This window comes from Botryllus schlosseri, chromosome 11 (assembly GCF_051294905.1).
Source record: "Botryllus schlosseri isolate E-star chromosome 11, Bs_hap1, whole genome shotgun sequence".
Taxonomy (NCBI): domain Eukaryota; kingdom Metazoa; phylum Chordata; class Ascidiacea; order Stolidobranchia; family Styelidae; genus Botryllus; species Botryllus schlosseri.
This window is the reverse complement of record NC_137246.1, coordinates 23,761,643-23,778,868: the sequence shown is the minus strand read 5'-3', so window position 1 is coordinate 23,778,868 and position 17,226 is coordinate 23,761,643. Positions and strand designations below refer to the sequence as shown.

The window sequence follows — 17,226 nt, the reverse complement described above, 5'->3', positions numbered from 1 at the left end:
TGCCAAAACTCCCAATACATTTGAGATGGCGTGACATTCATGGCGGCTAATGGAAATTGCCGAAAATACGCAGATGATGAACATATATTTAACATCAACATACAGTATCAGAAAAAAAATTAATGTATGAAAATAGTCGAAAATAATGCATCGCACAGCCACTACGTGGTTTTCCTGAAAAGGGTTGACTGCAACTGGATCTGGTTGACCATAGGCTAATGGTTTTTGTCGGTTTAGTATCTATTTTTATCAGTTCAATACACCACAAAAATGCGATACAAAGAAGAGATAGGAAGGTGTCGAAGCGACCTGGAGTAGTCTTTGGAATCACGCACCCACCTTGGCCTAGGGCCCTAAGCGATGTAAAGAGGAGGCATGTACACTGAATGAAAAGTAAAAGATAGTATAGAAAAAAAGCAAGCGACAAAAAATGGGGTGGCATGTCACGGAAGGCAAGATCGATAGGTCAGGCCGTGTTCCGGTATTCTTGAGGATGGACTAGTATTCATTAAGTAGTAATTGCTTGTATTTCGACTTGAATGTGGACATGCTCGTCGACTGTCGGATGGCCGGCGGGATACTGTTCCAGACGACAGGTCCGGCATATTCGATGGAGCGATGATCTTTTCGGTCGATCATATTATGATATTTGGACGACGTGGACGTGCGTGTGTTGTACTTGTGCGCTTTCGATTTCGAGGTAAAGAAGTCATTGAAATATTCGTGGCAATGACCGCAGATTTCAGCAGGATACCAGAAAGAGAGATGGCAACAATGGCAGATATAATACAACAATACTTCAATGCGTTTGGTAAGGGTTTGAAATCAATGATGTTGTAATGCAAATACATATATAGGCTAAAACAGGTTGTGGCAACCAACTCGCCACCTACATGAAATAGTCGTGGTTCGCCACGTAATGAGAATTCAATCATAGTTTAGGATGTCCATTCACTTGATTGACTAACTACAGACAACTACAGACAAAGTAGAAAAGTTCATAAAGCATCGTGTCAAATAGCATGTGTGTGCCGAATGCCCGCCGCACTCCGAGACTTTTTTAAGAAGTCGAAATCCCAAACCAACTCGACGATGCAACGCATTGCAGCCTAGCTGAACGACGTATCCAATTCCATGTCAAAAGACAACGTATCAGGAGGCGGATTCTTTTTCTTCTTTGCATTGGAGCAACTTACGATGAAGCCGCCCAGCACCAGCACAATTATAGCGCTGCTGATCGCGGCCATTATGATGGCGACCATAAATCCAACACCTGTAATAGAAAATAAGATGTAGTCATTTTCGAAGCACTAAGCCTAAACCCCTGAGGATATATGATACTATAGCCATGTACTTTAGGACGAAATAGCTCAGTTGCTAACAGCATCACGACCAAGCGAGCATTCTGGACGTTGTAACATTGCATCATCTATATTCCTGCCTGTAATCTTGGTTCGATTGGGATTATTATTACAGGGTATTACATGCCTCGAAATGATGTTTGATTTATACAATATTAATTTTAAAGACATTCTCATAAACGTGATGGAAACTTATCTCGAAACTACTTACCACTTCTCAAATGTTGAATAGTAAAACGTAGTTTTGTTTGATAAACATTTCGAATGGAAGTAAGTGTCAAAACACATAAAACATTGAGTAAGTTGTGCTAGTGGGTAAACCTAGTTGAGCACTCCACAAAAGTAGGAGTGCTTCTTTAAGGAGACTCTTGGGGCTACAGAACTTCAAGCTACAATTGAATAATATATTGATATTGAAATGAACCCGAAGATTTTCTGCTGACACTCGTCAGGGGCAGGACCGTAACCACACTTCGTCAGCCCCCCAAAACGTTGGTCTTGGGCGCCTATAGGGTGAAACACCGAACTTCTGGGGGGCCTTCCCCCAGACCCCCCAGGCTCGACTCTTTTTTCCTCTACTTATCGCCTTACACGAGGTGTCCTGTTTAGTGAGTTAGCTGATATCGCCTGAACGAGCGAAGCGCGAAAAATTCTATAATGCATAAATGAAGTGAAATGAAATGAATTTTTTTATCCTCTGTTCACGAAATCAGATTTACCGGTTATAGAGCTGAGTGAGGTGTGTTGGAAAAGGTAACTAAACATCTTCGGGCGTACCCGTTTGGTATAATGACTTCGTTACATGATGCTATTTCGTGACCAATGTTCCATCTAACCTGCGCACGTGCGCAAATACGCAGTGCTGACACGGTCTCTGCGCACAGAAATCTATGTTGCGCACAAAAAATCAAAAAATCCGAAGTGATGACCTTTTTTTAGTCTTTACGCACTGTCGTCCCTGGGTATGAGCACCAAGTTGGTGAGTGTGCGCAGAATCGTCAGAAATTAGAGGGAACATTGTTCGTGACCTCCTATCTGCTATGTCAAAAGATATTGAAATCGCCCAAACTTACTGAACTAAAAGAAGCACACGATTTAAAATTGGTATTTCTTTACTGGCTAATAATTTTTCCCTGCGGGTTGGTATTTTTCTTGTGGGGTTCAGATCGCCAGGACAGGATCATTCGGCGTCAGCCATTTAGGAGCCTATGGACAATTAAACACATTATTAAAGTTTTCGATCAGCATAAGGGCATTCCTTTTCGGCAAAGGTCTTCGTTGCTGATCGTTCTGGCACACTTCTCGGAGTCACATGTTACATGGTCTGTAACTTATTGTCTTGGTGCGTCGTAAGGAAAAAGGAAAGGACGTAGTTTATTTTTGTCCTTAGTGTTTTTTTGCGGCATATACACCGACTCATGCTACACATACACACGATATATCCATATGCATACCATGAGTGCATGACGTGCATATGCCCCTGGACAAGGAAGTGCAGATATAGCCTTTACGGCTTTCCAAGTCATGCACCACCCCTCCATGCTATCCCAGTAATGCATGAGCGTCAAGCAGGGAAGTCATGGACACCAGTGTTACTAATCAGGTCTTTGGTCTGACCCGGCCGGGGATCGAACCCACGACCTACCGATCAAGAAGCCGGACGCTTCACCATTACGCTATCTTGTCGGCATTACGCTATCTTGTCGCGCTGACAACATCCACTGACTTACTCATGTCACACCGCACTTCGCCACCAGTCCAACCGGCATTCGTAACCGTGGTTGCTCCCGCTGTACCGACGCATTCAATCACATCCACGACCGCTTTGCCAGATACCGCATCCACCAGATTGTATCGACTGAAAACACGGATATATATTCTGGATATAGCACAACTACATGGTTGCGCAGTTACGTACAGGCTTGTACAACTAGAAAATTTTAGCTTCAGAATTAAAATTCAGCTTCACAATTTTTTAAAAATTAGATTAGAAGTAGAAATATAGCTACACAGTTTTTTTTCTAAATAAGATTTGAATTAGAATTATAGCTTCATGGTTATTTTTTTCAAATCACATTAGAATTAGAATTATAGCCACACATTTATTCCGAAATTAGATTAGAATTTGAATTATAGCTACACAGTTTATTCTAAATTAGATTTGAATTAGAATTATACTTTCAGTTTTTTTCAAATCGCATTAGAATTAGAATTATAGCTACACGGTTTTTTCTAAATTAGATTAGAACTAGAATTATAGCTTCAAAGTTTCTTTTTTCAAACTAAATTAGAATTAGAATTATAGCTACAGAGTGTTCCTACAGGGATTGTAATAGACAGAAGATTACAATTGGAATTATATCTACATTTTCCCCAAATTAGTTCAGAATTATAGCTACAGTTTTTTTTCTAAATCAGATTAGAATTATAGCTACACAACACAGCTATTTCCGAATTACATTAGAATTAGCATTATAGCTGCATATCTAGGCCTACTTCCAAATTAGAATGGAATTAGAATTATAGCTTGACAGTGTTTTCTAAATCGGAGTAGAATTAGAATTAAATCAACATTTTTTCCAAATGAGATTGGAATCGTAGCAAAAGTTTTTTCTAAATCAGATTAAAATAATAGCTTCACAGGACAGTTTTTGACCCTGTCAGATTACAATTAGGATTGTAGCTACACATATTTTTACTAAATAGGATTAGAAGTAAAATTATATGTACATTTTTTCAAAATCAGTTTATAATTTTTTCTAAATTAGATTAGAATTAGGGTTAAAGGTCAAAGTCGTCATCGTCGGTAATCAAGTCGAAGTCGAAGTAATTAAAAAGTAATTAATCTAGGCGTAGGTTTGCCTAAAATACTGAAAACTGTCAAGTAGAAGTAGTCAAAATCATAACTACTTGAGTTCGGTTCATATCAAATCAGAGATCATCCTCATAAGTACAAGAATGGCAAATGCCTGCACACCGAGCTTGGCTCGTTTCTCACCACACATTTCTCTCGTAGCGTATTCAGGGTAACCAGACATGAGATTAGACTTAAAATGTGAGAATAGAAATATTTTGCAAATTAGATTAGGATTAGAATTAGAGTTAGGAAACATTTGACATTTCATTTTTCCGACTTGACTCCCGAAAGCCCCATCTCCACTATGATAATCGGTGGTAGTTTTCCTTTTATAAAGCCAACTTTCATGGTAGATCCAGAACAACCCGATTTCACGTGCATTTCGTGGCGATTAATTAAGTATTGCCGTCCTAATATTACCATCCGCTATCGCCTCTTCGTGCGCTTTCTCCCCCACCCAATCTCGCCCACGTTGGGAAGCACTGCTCTAATTAGCCTAGTTAGACCTTTAGAATTATCTGTGGTTGTTTATTGTCCAAGTCTGGTTACTTACTATGGGCAGGTGTAGATGATGTAAGCTTTGTACGGCAACCTCCCGAATGACGAAGCGTGGCTGCCGTCCTGCAACCGTACTGACCGTGTTGCTGACCTCGGCCATGTCGGGGCATCTTCCAGCATGCAGTAAATTTCTAGAACGCAAACCAATATAAGTGCTGGTCGAAGCAGTCGGCGTTGCTACTCAATCGAAGTAACGCCGGAAATTCCTAGGATTCCAGTAGAACTGGGACATAAAGATCTGAAAAGTACCCAAGCAGTATTTTCAAAATGTAGATTTCGTTGATGCTCCGCATACCGTTAGCAGTTTAATCGGAAGTACACCACCTTTCGAATTTACAGATGCATCTTGCGGACTGATGCAGAATTACTAATGTCGCTATACATTAGGTGCGATTTTCCAAACCACAGTATATTTAGTTATCGTTATACAGGGGCTCTTTTGTCGAGCCGACATCACGATTCCACAGATAAAAGTGATGCACTTCACAAAATCTCAATTTTTGCCTCAAATACCATTAAATGCATACCTGGGCATTGTGCGGCCCGCGGGTCAAATGCACCGCGATTATGAGCGGCCCTCGAAAAGTTTTAGACTATAAAATCTATTTATTAATTTAATGTATGAACAGAAACTGCTACATAAACTGATCCGGAAATGCGTTTACGTTGAAGTCTCGTTTATTTATGTTAGGGTTACAATATTTTGAGATCCGAAAACGGGAACACTATTCAAAAATTCTGTAAACGCCAGCACCGCACAAGAAAACCGGTGATTTTGAAAATTTTTCGACCGATAGTACCAGGGTAATAAATAACCAAGTCACGAGGCTCCGAGTCCCAAGTCACTCTCACTTTTATAGTTTTGACTCGAGTCAAGTCGAGTCATTTTCAATTCCCCACCGAGTAAAGTCCGAGTCCAAGTCAGCGAGTAGAGGTCGAGTTCGAGTCATGGTATTATGATTCGAGTCCGAGTTCAAGTCATTATGTTGACTACTCTGTTTCCAATTAAAGTTCTGTAAAACCCGCAATTTATAACGCTATTAGTGATATCGAAAGGTGTGCATTTATAATATACTGATTGTCTTCGCTTTTAGCAGTTTCTGGTCGCATTTTCAAGTACCAGTACCATTGAAGAAATCCCAATAGTGTGGTTAATTTATAGTATCCTTCGAAATTACAATGAAATGTCGGTCTTGGACGACTGCGTCTCGAGTCATATGACTTGGTTCGAGTCATCCGCAATGAGTCGAGTCCAAGTCGAGTCAATACACAGATTGAATCGACTCGAGTGAAGTCGAGTCATCGGAAAATCGTGGCTTGAGTCGGACTCGAGTCGAGTCGAGTCGGTATTATGAGAAAAACCATGCAGTGAGTATAAACTCTCGGCTTGATGCGGAGCTAGCAAAACAGCAAGGCTATTTTACCAAGCCGCACATAGCCATAGGGACGCATTCTAATATTAACGCACCCCTTAACAATATGTGTTAACGATGTAATTCACTGCTTTCGATTTAGAAATAAAACTGCACGCCGCAGAACATAGTCTAAACTTTTTTCTCGGCCCACCTGCGTATTTTCTGCTTCACATTCGGCCCACCGGGAATAATAATAATCGCCCACCCCTGATTAAGTGGAAGGTTTTAAAACATAAGCACGTGGGCATGTAGTACAAGTTAGGTAGGCTTACCATATTTTGGAAATCTAAAAAGAGGACACTTTTTCAGAAATTTGAGACTTGCAAAACCGGAGAAGAATTCTCAAAAATCGGTGAATTTTTCCCACTTTGTGATCGATTGACTAAAAAATGAAAGGTCAACTTCTCGCTCAGAGCTCAAAATACCGTTTTTCTCTCCATATTGCTAGGTGGTTGACTAAAAAAAAAAAAAAGAAGGTCAACTTTTCGCTCAGAGCTCAAATCACCGTTTTTCACTCCGAAATACTCGCCGGAGCGTCACTTCTGTGCTAATTTACGGCATATCACTCGCATTTTGCTCTAAATGTGACCTAAATTTTCAAAAAAGAGGACAAAAGGGCGTCATCCGAGGACACTTTCAAAAAAGTCAAAAAGAGGACAAATCCTCTTAAAAGAGGACGTATGGTAACCCTAAAGTTAGGCAAAAGAAATAGTAGAATGTTCTTCGTTTTTGACCACCACCGGCTATATACACATTTGAAGACAAATGATTAATCAAAGGTTGAAACGACTTCACCGAAGTGTGATTTAATACCAGGTATTAATATCAATCCTCACATTGAATTGTCGTTATCATGATTTACCTACACACGTTCCGTTTCTATCAGAAAAGCCGGTACTGCATGCACACCCGAATCCAATGTCCGTGTTGAAGCATGTCTGATTCCTGGTTCCGCATGAATGAAGATGGGATTCACATTCATTGACGTCTGTGAAAACGAGTATATCAACATAGTATCCTATATGGTGTGGACACAAGCAAATCTCACGGCTCAGTGAAATTGATCTACGTCACACTTTCCATTTGGTCAAAGGCAACTTTTCGGACATTTTTGACTGACTAGCCGAGCGCTAAATTGGATAAAACGGGTATCAATTGAAAGCTGCTGCTTTCCTTGATTACGAAAATATACATTTTATTCTGCTCATGGTCCCGGAACCCTCCAACATCAGCATCGAATTTTGCGTCGTGATCAACTTTTGAATTGTGACGCAACAATGCTGACTGGCAAAACGAGAGTGAATCTAAGAAGAAAGAGCCAGAGAAAGCATTCTTGTGTCACAATTCTAAACTTGATCACAATGCAAAATTCGAATTCGAATTAGTATTATGATCATCATCATCATCATTGGTTTATTAGCAATTTTATCAGTTCAATACACCACAAAAAATGCGATACAATGAAAAGAAAGGAAGATGTCGAAGCGACTAGGAGTTGTCTATGGAATCGGACACCCACCTTGGCCTAGGCCAGTGGTTCCCAACCTTTTTCGACCCATCGCCCCCTTTTCAAGGTCAACACCGCTCATCGCCCCCCAAATTTTGTGTACCGAAAATTGGGCATACAAACTGTAATCACCGGCGGGTTGACTGAAAAAAAAGGTCAAATTTTCGGCTCGATGTCTAATTTGACACACTTAATTTCCGTGGGTTGACTAAAAAAAAAGGTCAGCCGTTTTGACGCCTCATCGCCCCCTTTGCCCATTTTCGCCCCCCTAGACCGCCAAATCGCCCCCTGGGGGCGATATCGCCCACGTTGGGACCACTGGCCTAGGCGATGTAAAGAGGAGGCATGCACACTGAATACAAGTATAGAAAAAGTATAGAAAAAGGAAGCGACAAGAAATAGGGCGGCATGTCATGGGAAGCGAGATCGATAGGTCAGTCGTGGTCCGGTAATCTTGAGGATGGACTGTATTTATTTAGTAGTAATTGCTTGTATTTCGACTTGAATGTGGACATGCTCGTAGACTGCCGAATGGCCGGCGGGATACTGTTCCACACATCAGGTCCGGCATACTTGATGGAGCGATGATCTTTTCGGTCGATCATATGATATTTGGACGACGTGGACGCGCGTGTGTTGTACTACAGAGTTGGACTACAGAGTTCCTTCCTAATTAGAACGGAATTAGAACTATAGATACACATCTTTTCCAAATTAGATTAGAATTAGAATACGGAATTCGTGACTTGAACATTGAGTCAACTTTAGTTCATATCAAATTAGAGCTCGTTTTCGTGAGCACGAGAATAGCAAATGTCAGTACAACAGGCTTAGCTCGTTTCACACTAGTCAGCTCTCCTGCAGCATTTACAAGAAAACCATAAATTATATTAGAGTAAAATTATAGCACGGAAACATTTCATATATCGGATTAAAATTATTACTAGAGCAAAGAAACATTTCACAAAACGATTCTATTCACAAAGTTGAATATCAATCGAAAACAACATCCTATTTGACAGAATCTTGAAAGGTAAGAAGTAATAGGTACCAATACCACTTGATGACTGAAGGAACAATAAGCGTATAAAACATGTACTTTGCTATAGGCCTAAAAATGAAAATATTTCGTTATGTCACCACTTCAACTGGGTGATGATTTCGCGCATACCTGCTTTTGCCGACGAAATGATAATAGAGGTCGAATTCCGGAACGCAGCAAGCGTTGTTATTTCATTCATCAGCGCTCTCTCGATATCAGCTTGATATTTAGTAATGTTGCTAAGGTCTTGGTCACTGGCAGTCACAACAATGAAGTTGACGATAGTTGCATCTCCTTCGTGACGCTCTGATACGGTCGAATTGAGGTTCGAGTCCGAAAATATATCGGACAGCTGCAAAAATCACCACGGATAGGAGTATTGATAAAGCAGTTGTAATTTGATCATAACTGAATGGAATCAGTTACTGCGATGGCGAAAACTGCCCTTCGAACGACAAAGCACCTGGTGCGCAAGACGCGTTGGTGGCGCGATAGCGTGGTGGTAGAATTCACAGCTGCAACACCAATGGATTGCGGGTCCGAGTCCGACTGAGGTTGACTACAGAATTCCTACCGAAGTATTGGAGGTTTATCTAGGCTCCTCCTCGCCACGTGAGGTGTCTTATAAAAATCCTCGAAGTGGGTCGTGCTACAGGTCGGTAAATACGGAATCAAAAATAATGAATATCGGCCTGGTGTAAGATAACCAATGTAGTCGAAGCACCACGAATATCAAAACAAACAAACAGACTCGTTCGAAACAAATTTGCTTCCTCGTTATTCATCCTCGTCTTACAAAAGCCTTGAACGAAAGTGGGCCGTGCTGCAGATCAGGAATACCAGGAATATATAAGGAATATCGGCCTGGCGTAAATAACCATAGCCGTCGAAACTCCATGAATACCAAAGCAGCAACAGCAACAATAGGCTGCATGTATACTAGGGCTCTTCAAAAATGACCTTTCTTCTCAAATCGTACTGGCTACTTGATAAAATTGTTAGGTTACCTTATTTAAGCCTACACACAAAATTTGGTTCAATTCCAGCCAGTAACCGCTTTGCTACAGGAGAAGAAAGTTTCTATTTATTATATAAAAATAAATAATAAAAAATTTGAAAATTTTTTGTTCACCCCATGAAAGTGTTGGGCTGTCTATAGAAACGATGCTCACCAAATTTGGTTCAATTCCAACCAGTGGAAGCGGAGTTATTGCCGTCGAAAAATTCAGATTTGAATAAAATAGTATTTACGGTGACCGATTCTTTGTTTATTTATTATAGTTGTGGTCACCGAAACTACTATTTTATTCAAATCCAAATTTTTCGACGGCAATAACTCCGCTTCCACTGATTGGAATTGAACCAAATTTGGTGAGCATAGTTTCTATAGACAGCCTAACACTTTCATGGGGTGAACAAAAAATTTTCAAAATTTTTTATTATTTATTTTAATATAATAAATAGAAACTTTCTTCTCCTGTAGCAAAGCGGTTACTGGCTGGAATTGAACCAAATTTTGTGTGTAGGCTTAAATTAGGTAACCTAACAATTTTATCAAGTAGCCAGTACGATTTGAGAAAAAAAGTCAATTTTGAAGAGCCCTATTCCAAACGGTTGTACAGTGTACATTGTACAGCTAAAATATTTTCATCTTTAAGTAATTACAAAAAAGTTAGAATTACAGCTGCGCAGATTTTTTCAAATTAGATTACAATTAGAATAACTGAATTCGCGAAAACTTGGATATTAAATGTAGTCAGAACTCATTCTCGTGTGCATGAGCAATGAGTATAGCAAATATCTGTACACCAATATTGACTAGTTTCACATTATACAGTTCTCTTGTGGCATTAAAAAAATACAGAAAGTAGGTTAGAATTAGAGCAAAGAAACATTTCACCAATTTACTTAGAATTAGATAGTTTCCGAATCTGGTCGTGTGACCAAATACACTCCCGTCGTACTGCGCGCCCAATATGCCGTTTGGATACATTCAAAATTTTCGAAATTTACTTGAAGACACAATTGTAAAGCATTTCTAGCGCAGATTTTCCTACACTAGCACTTACCCTGTCTGTAAATCCAGTTTTATCGAATTTGCGTGGATCAGTGAGATTAAACTGATAGGAAATTGACCCGGTAATTTGTGTCAGAGCTGTGAAATAAGAAAGATAGAACATACGTAAGCTCGTTAGATTGATATTCGTAGCATGCTGTCGATGTTAGATTGAGATAATCCTATACTTAATAGGCCAGTGTTGCTAACTGACACATTTGGGTGCCAAATTTCGAAATTTAGGCTTTTTCGTGTTGGCTGGTACCGGAATTTTGGGTTTGATACGTTGTCACTAATTTGGCGCGTTCCACGATCTGCAACAATCACAAAGGAAATGTGTCTTCAGCACACTGGATTAATAACAAGTGCTGTCTACTTACTTGTGTACCCAATGAAGTATCTGAGGTTGTTTAATATATAATTGCATTAAGCACGTTGGTGTGTTATTGCATTGCATCAAATTATTAGGTCACAGGTCACTTTATCTGCTGCCCAGCGCAATTTCTGCTTTGTAATGTCAACTATCCTTCACTTAGGGCTGTACACATACTTTCCCTTTCCTGGACATAAGAACTCAGGCCTAGTTTAGATCGTTAAGACGTATAGGTAATTCGTGATCCCTCAAAGCTTGCTGATCCATAAGAAGTGTTTGCCCAGTTCGTCTTCGTGCCAATTTTGTTATAGAGTTGCGGACTTCTTCAGATCTAACTTGACGACACGATACAGAGAAAAATGAATTCCACCAGGACGTAAGATCTTATTTCTGTGGTCTAATGTGGGATTCATTGGACTGTTGAAAGTCATTCCTCTTTTATGTAGCATATTTCGAATATTCAAGATAATTTGGCACTATTTCAGTAGGTTTCGCTCTATTTTACGAAAAATTTGGCACCCGGAGCCGTTCTCGCAGTTAAACAACCCAGCAATAGTCAATTTGCATTCTTACCTGCGGCTGTCGAATCGCAGATCGATAGGAACGAGCCTGAATGACAAACAACATACATGCATTTTGTCAATTACTACCGTACATCATTCAATATACGCTGCTACAATAATTTTAATAATTTTCGTATAGATCTCAGACGCTGATATAAATGTGCAATAATAAGATAAACCAACAGAAGATATCATTCAACAATACAAAACAGACAGATACCGAGCAATGGAAGGCAGTAAATTCAGAGCAACGATAACGTCGGTATACTCACGCCTTTCAGCGTATAGCCAGGTTAGACTTGAATCTGCCACTAACATGCAATGTAATGAATCGACAACGAAATCTTTCACTTACCTAATGCTACTACTAATTTAAATATCTCGACGTTCATTAGAACTTCCTTTGACGGCTGCTGCCTTCCCAAATATTAGCAAGAACGCATCGCTAGGACTTTCCTCCGATAGAAGTTGTATTACGTAGCTGGTATAGTCAACGTTAACTGAGTAGGCGGAAGTACGTCACATAACACGACACGCAATGTGCCGTCTATCATATTCATCGACAAAATGATCGAAAATTTGCTCTCACTTTGTAAGCAGTTACCTGCCACATGAGCCTAAATAAGTTTATCCAAGAATAAATAGTTATAGACCAGGGAAAGGGCTCGCCTGTGGCCAGCTTTAGGGCTTTAGGCCAGCATTCGTTTGCGTTCTTACCTATATATGCAATTATACATGTATTGACTTATAAATTGCCAGTTATCATATACGAGATACTGCTGTTGTAGCCTACATGGCGTTCTTTGTCACCGCAACTGTAGAATTTGGCAAGTTTAGTTGCTTACCCGAATGCGGGGTCAACCGTGGCAAACGATATCGTAGGCCCAGGATCAGCTAACCGTCTCTCATCGCCGCGCCAAAACAACAACCCTTTGATAGTGCCTGCATATCGTTCGAAACCGCTGATGCAGCGATATACGATTATGCGGTATCAGTGACAAAAGCGATTATATGCTGTTTTATGCTACTAAGCTATAACTTGGATCAATTTTTTTCAATGAATTCCTATTTTGTTATAGCATGTAATCCAACGAGTAAATATTGCTGTCCAATTGTCGCCTTTCATGACACAATAGCACACAAAACAGAAGAGCAGGAGTGCATAGTACGTATCTTAGGCCTGCGTGCCATGTTGAGTGAAGTAAAAACAAACAGGCTGTATCCAACTATGCTAGCGAACTCGCTAGCTTACCGACTCCTCCGCAGATTGCATGGTATTTGATCTTCGCATCGATGTCACCATGAGGAGTCTTCGATTATATTCGATATAGATAAAATTTTAGCGCGACCTCTTGGTGAATAATTAATCATGTGATAATTTGCAACGAAGGACACAGATCACAGATTCATTGACATTTTTGTGCCCCACAGCCCGAATACAGTTTCCACGTTTGCTAGACGCAAACTGTTTCAATTTTCCGAAATCAGTTTTTTTGGTGTATCAGTCATTCATTTCAAACGTAACTTCAATTCAAAGTCAAGTCTATCCTCAGAGCAGCATTGATAATCATTACCATGCGTATATATCGCAGCAGCATCGCAGCAAAATGGTTATGACTAATTGAGTGTAAAGTGACAAGCCTGTACAACATTCGTGATGTACACGCGGGAATTTGAATATATTGATCACACGTGGACCTAAAAACGGGGATTTTCAATATGTGAATATATAGGTTTTGTCAAACCTATGAGAAGACGCTGCTTATATGCTGCTTATACCACGCGCCTCTGACGCTACTCAAATATGAAACCGACAAAATTGCTCAAGTGTGGGAATTTACGAAGAATTGCCTGAGAAAACTCGTCCCAGACTTCATTAGCACGAAGCGCAAGACGCATCCCGGAACCGAAGCAGGTTTAGGAGCGGTGTCTACAACGATGAGTAGCCCAGATAAACCGCTTAGCATAATGTCAGATCGTACTACAGTTGTAGATGGAAATTCGAAACTATATTCCGCGATGAGCGAAGTGGCCTATAATTATTCCCTTGCCACAGCCAGGGCATGGGATGGTATGTTATGGAAGTATGGTATGGTATGGAACGATATTTCTGTATGGAATATGGAAATGTGCAAGTATGGTATGGTATGGAAATTTCCCAAGTATGGTATGGAATTGTTTTTCCATACTTCCATACTTTGTCCATACCTTGACTGTTTTGCCAGAAACATGATAATGATCGTACTTTCGATTTGTCAAATTGATTGCATATCTCAGAAAATTGCTCACTGTCTATATCAGTGGCGGCTCGTGACAATATCGGGTGGTGGGGCAAGGGCTGCAAGCGACTTTTTACCAAGATGACGTCACAATGGCGTTTTCCAACGTAAACAAGTAACTTAATGATGGTACGGTAACATGAATTTCCCGGCAACAGTGATTTTAACGTATGTGCCACGAGAGGTCCGCTGGTGAGCTGTGACTTGAAGTGTGGTAACTGCGTAAACGGCGTACGGAACAAAGATTCAACACGGTTCATGTTCGCATTAGACCTGACTAATTATCTGCAGAAATGGAAATGACTATAACTCGAGAGATAGCGTAAGCCTAATTGGAAAGGTCAACGAATTCGGACAGATACGCAATTGTTATCTCATAGATTGGGCCTGTCCTATTGAATCCAAAACATCATTGTAAAGGACTAAGAATAGCAGGCTCGGAAATTTGGTCTCGGTACAGCATAAGAGATTTTGGGCTTGAAACTGGAGACTGTAACACGGCACATACGTTTTTATTACTGTCTTATAGGTCTGCTGCGAAATCGCCTTTGAAAAATATATTACCGAATAAATACGTGGATGAAAGCCTTAAACTTAGTACACTGTTACATGACATTATCGAGAAGTGGCCTCATGGCCCTTTTCGGTATGGTACACTGTCAAAATTAATGCGAACAGACCAACACCGAATTTTGCGTAAAATTTACTGAGGAATAGGCTGATCAAGTGACGAGGGGTTGTACGCAAATGGCTTGAAGGCCACAATTTCACGGTGAAATTGACATTGGAGAATATACGATCAAAGTAAATATTTGAATGCAAACTGAGAATGATATCATCATCTCACTTAACGTTACCGCAGATACACCGGCTTTTGCGTGAAATCCGCAATGTGTTGTAGGCTAAAGTGTCAGATCGGAGCACATCTTTACCATACTCGACCTTGATAACGAAATTACTGCCCTAATCATTGAGTGTCAACCTTGAGACTTGGCACAGCGTTCGATACTAAAATCAAGACATACCGTGCAAAAGCTTATGACGGATCTAGGTAAGGAGCATCGTTAACATCAATAGAAACCAATACCGGCTTTGCGTATAATCTGTTAGCGATAAATGACGAGTCAGCTCTCACTTGAATTAGGAAACGAAATTACCACTAACACAGTTCAGTGACAAACTTAAAACTTGGTACAGCGTTCGATACTAACAGTAAGACTTACCGTGCCAAATGTCATAACCGATCTCAGTATTGAACACCGTCAAAACCAATGGATACCAATACCGGCTTTTGAGTAAAATCTGTTTGCGATACATGACGGATCAGCACACACTCAACTTCGGAAACGGAATTACTACCCTAAACTTTAAGTAGAAACCCTGAAACTTGGGGCAGTGTTAAATACCACCATCACGACATGACATAACAAGTTTCAAGAGTTTTCATGGTGTGAAACCCCATTAAAATCGACCTATACCAACAAAGGTCGACTAAACGCATATGACGGTAACAGAGTTCAGCTATAGATACGATTGTTACATCACACCTTAAGGGCACAGAGCTATCGTGCCCCGGTTGCTCGGTAATTTTATGAATAGGAGAGAGTAAATCACCGTTTCTTTATTATGCGCGGTTTTGAGAGAATAGACAGTGAAAGCTTGTTATGAGCGCTACCGGGGCAAGCCCCGGCTAGGCATTCGCGAAGCGAAAACACAGAAGAGAATTTGATTTTCGCATAGACTTCGCTATATATGGACATTTACAAGCGAAAGGACAAGAAGTATACGATTTTCGCTGTGATTTCGGTTTATATAGATAGGTGTGCGTCTATAAATGGTAAAGAATTGTTATTGAACAGAATTTTAGGTGGGGCAATGCCCTAGTTGCCCTATAGGACGAGCCGCCACTGGTCTATATTCATATCTCAAATTTCGATTCATGAGTCACCCATTCCAGCCGACATCTAATTGAAGACAACAAAGTTGTGCAACGCGCACATTAAGAAAATAGTAATAATAATTATTTCAATCTAAATATCATAAAAACGAATGATATTCGACATATGTCGCGTTAAAATTTGCATTTCACTTATCGCAACTTCCACTCCGTAAATTATCAAGGGTGTTTTAAAATCGTAGACTCTGAGAATGTAGAAGTTACATGATTATTATTATCAATTTGTTGATCTTGAAAATCATTTTCTGCGCTTTGGTACGATGATCATCACGCAATATCTATTTGACATGACCATCATTGAAATTCAAAATTATGTAGCTTGTCTTGGTGCGACGTTGCGATATGCCGGCTTTCAATCCGCATTGTAACTTCATGAAATCTGGTTATCTCTGATAAAAGAATGAACACAGTGATGTTGGCTGATGAAGGTAATGAGTGCGACCCACAGATTGGCGCGGAAAATAGGCATTTGATCCACTGTCACGAAATTGTTGTAGTGATGTAAAATTATATAGTAAGATATATTCTAATTATAGAGACTGTAGATCAGGGGTGTCAAACTCAAATTGCGTTGCGGGCCGGATTCAAGCCTTCAAATCGCCCGCGGGCCGGACCAGTCAACTGATTTCAAAATGTTACCTCGGTGAATACTACTTGTTGGTTCATTTTCCATTAAACTCCGAACTCAGTGTTTACTTTTGCCTTCTCGAATTAGAGCGAGTAAAACCACAACGCCGTATTCGGTTGGTTATAATGTGGCATATGAACATGCTCGACATTTGCTCTCTTGAGGGAATATTTACTAAAAGTATTTCGTGCAAAAATATCTCAACATTTGTTACACATGTGCTGGATGGTTCTACTCAGAATGGCTTCGTGGGCGGGATAGAATCGTCTGACGGGCCGGATGCGGTCCGTGGGCCGCATGTTTCACACCCCTGCTTTAGATATTCCAAAGCAATGTTTTCTGACAGGTGGGGAATTCCCCACCTGTGGAATTTAGGCGTTTCTGGTTAGGAATAGACTCACTTCTAAAAAAATCTTCACAATATTAATCTCGTTTATTAAACGTCTTTATGAGATGCCGGTCGTATGTCTTTTATTTCTTAGCTCATTTGCAATTCAGCCAGTCGTATTATCAGTGCCTGCATTCTGCAATTAACGAGAATAATCGACTATCGGCACGCGATCTCCTGCATATATTCATTATCCATTCGTATGCGAGAAGGTGTGATTGAAATCACCTTATTCGTTGTAA

At 40.2% G+C, this 17,226-nt stretch overlaps 1 protein-coding gene across 2 annotated transcripts; it reads right to left on the bottom strand.

Annotated features, from left to right (window-relative positions):
- Positions 1-66: 66 nt before the first annotated feature.
- On the bottom strand, positions 67-13,255 carry LOC145449410 (uncharacterized). Of its 2 annotated transcripts, XM_080327766.1 has the most exons (9): positions 12,578-13,255; positions 12,088-12,213; positions 11,743-11,778; positions 10,810-10,895; positions 8,870-9,092; positions 7,054-7,179; positions 4,772-4,907; positions 3,092-3,219; positions 67-1,273 (listed from the first exon to the last, which is right to left on the bottom strand). In XM_080327766.1, the coding sequence occupies exons 2-9, from the start codon at positions 12,122-12,124 to the stop codon at positions 1,110-1,112; spliced, it is 936 nt and encodes a 311-aa protein (XP_080183892.1). In that variant the 5' UTR covers positions 12,125-12,213; positions 12,578-13,255; the 3' UTR covers positions 67-1,109. The 2 variants fall into 2 exon arrangements, with proteins under 2 accessions (XP_080183892.1, XP_080183891.1); XM_080327765.1 differs by lacking the exon at positions 12,578-13,255 and having other exon boundaries at positions 12,088-12,260.
- Positions 13,256-17,226: the final 3,971 nt, after the last annotated feature.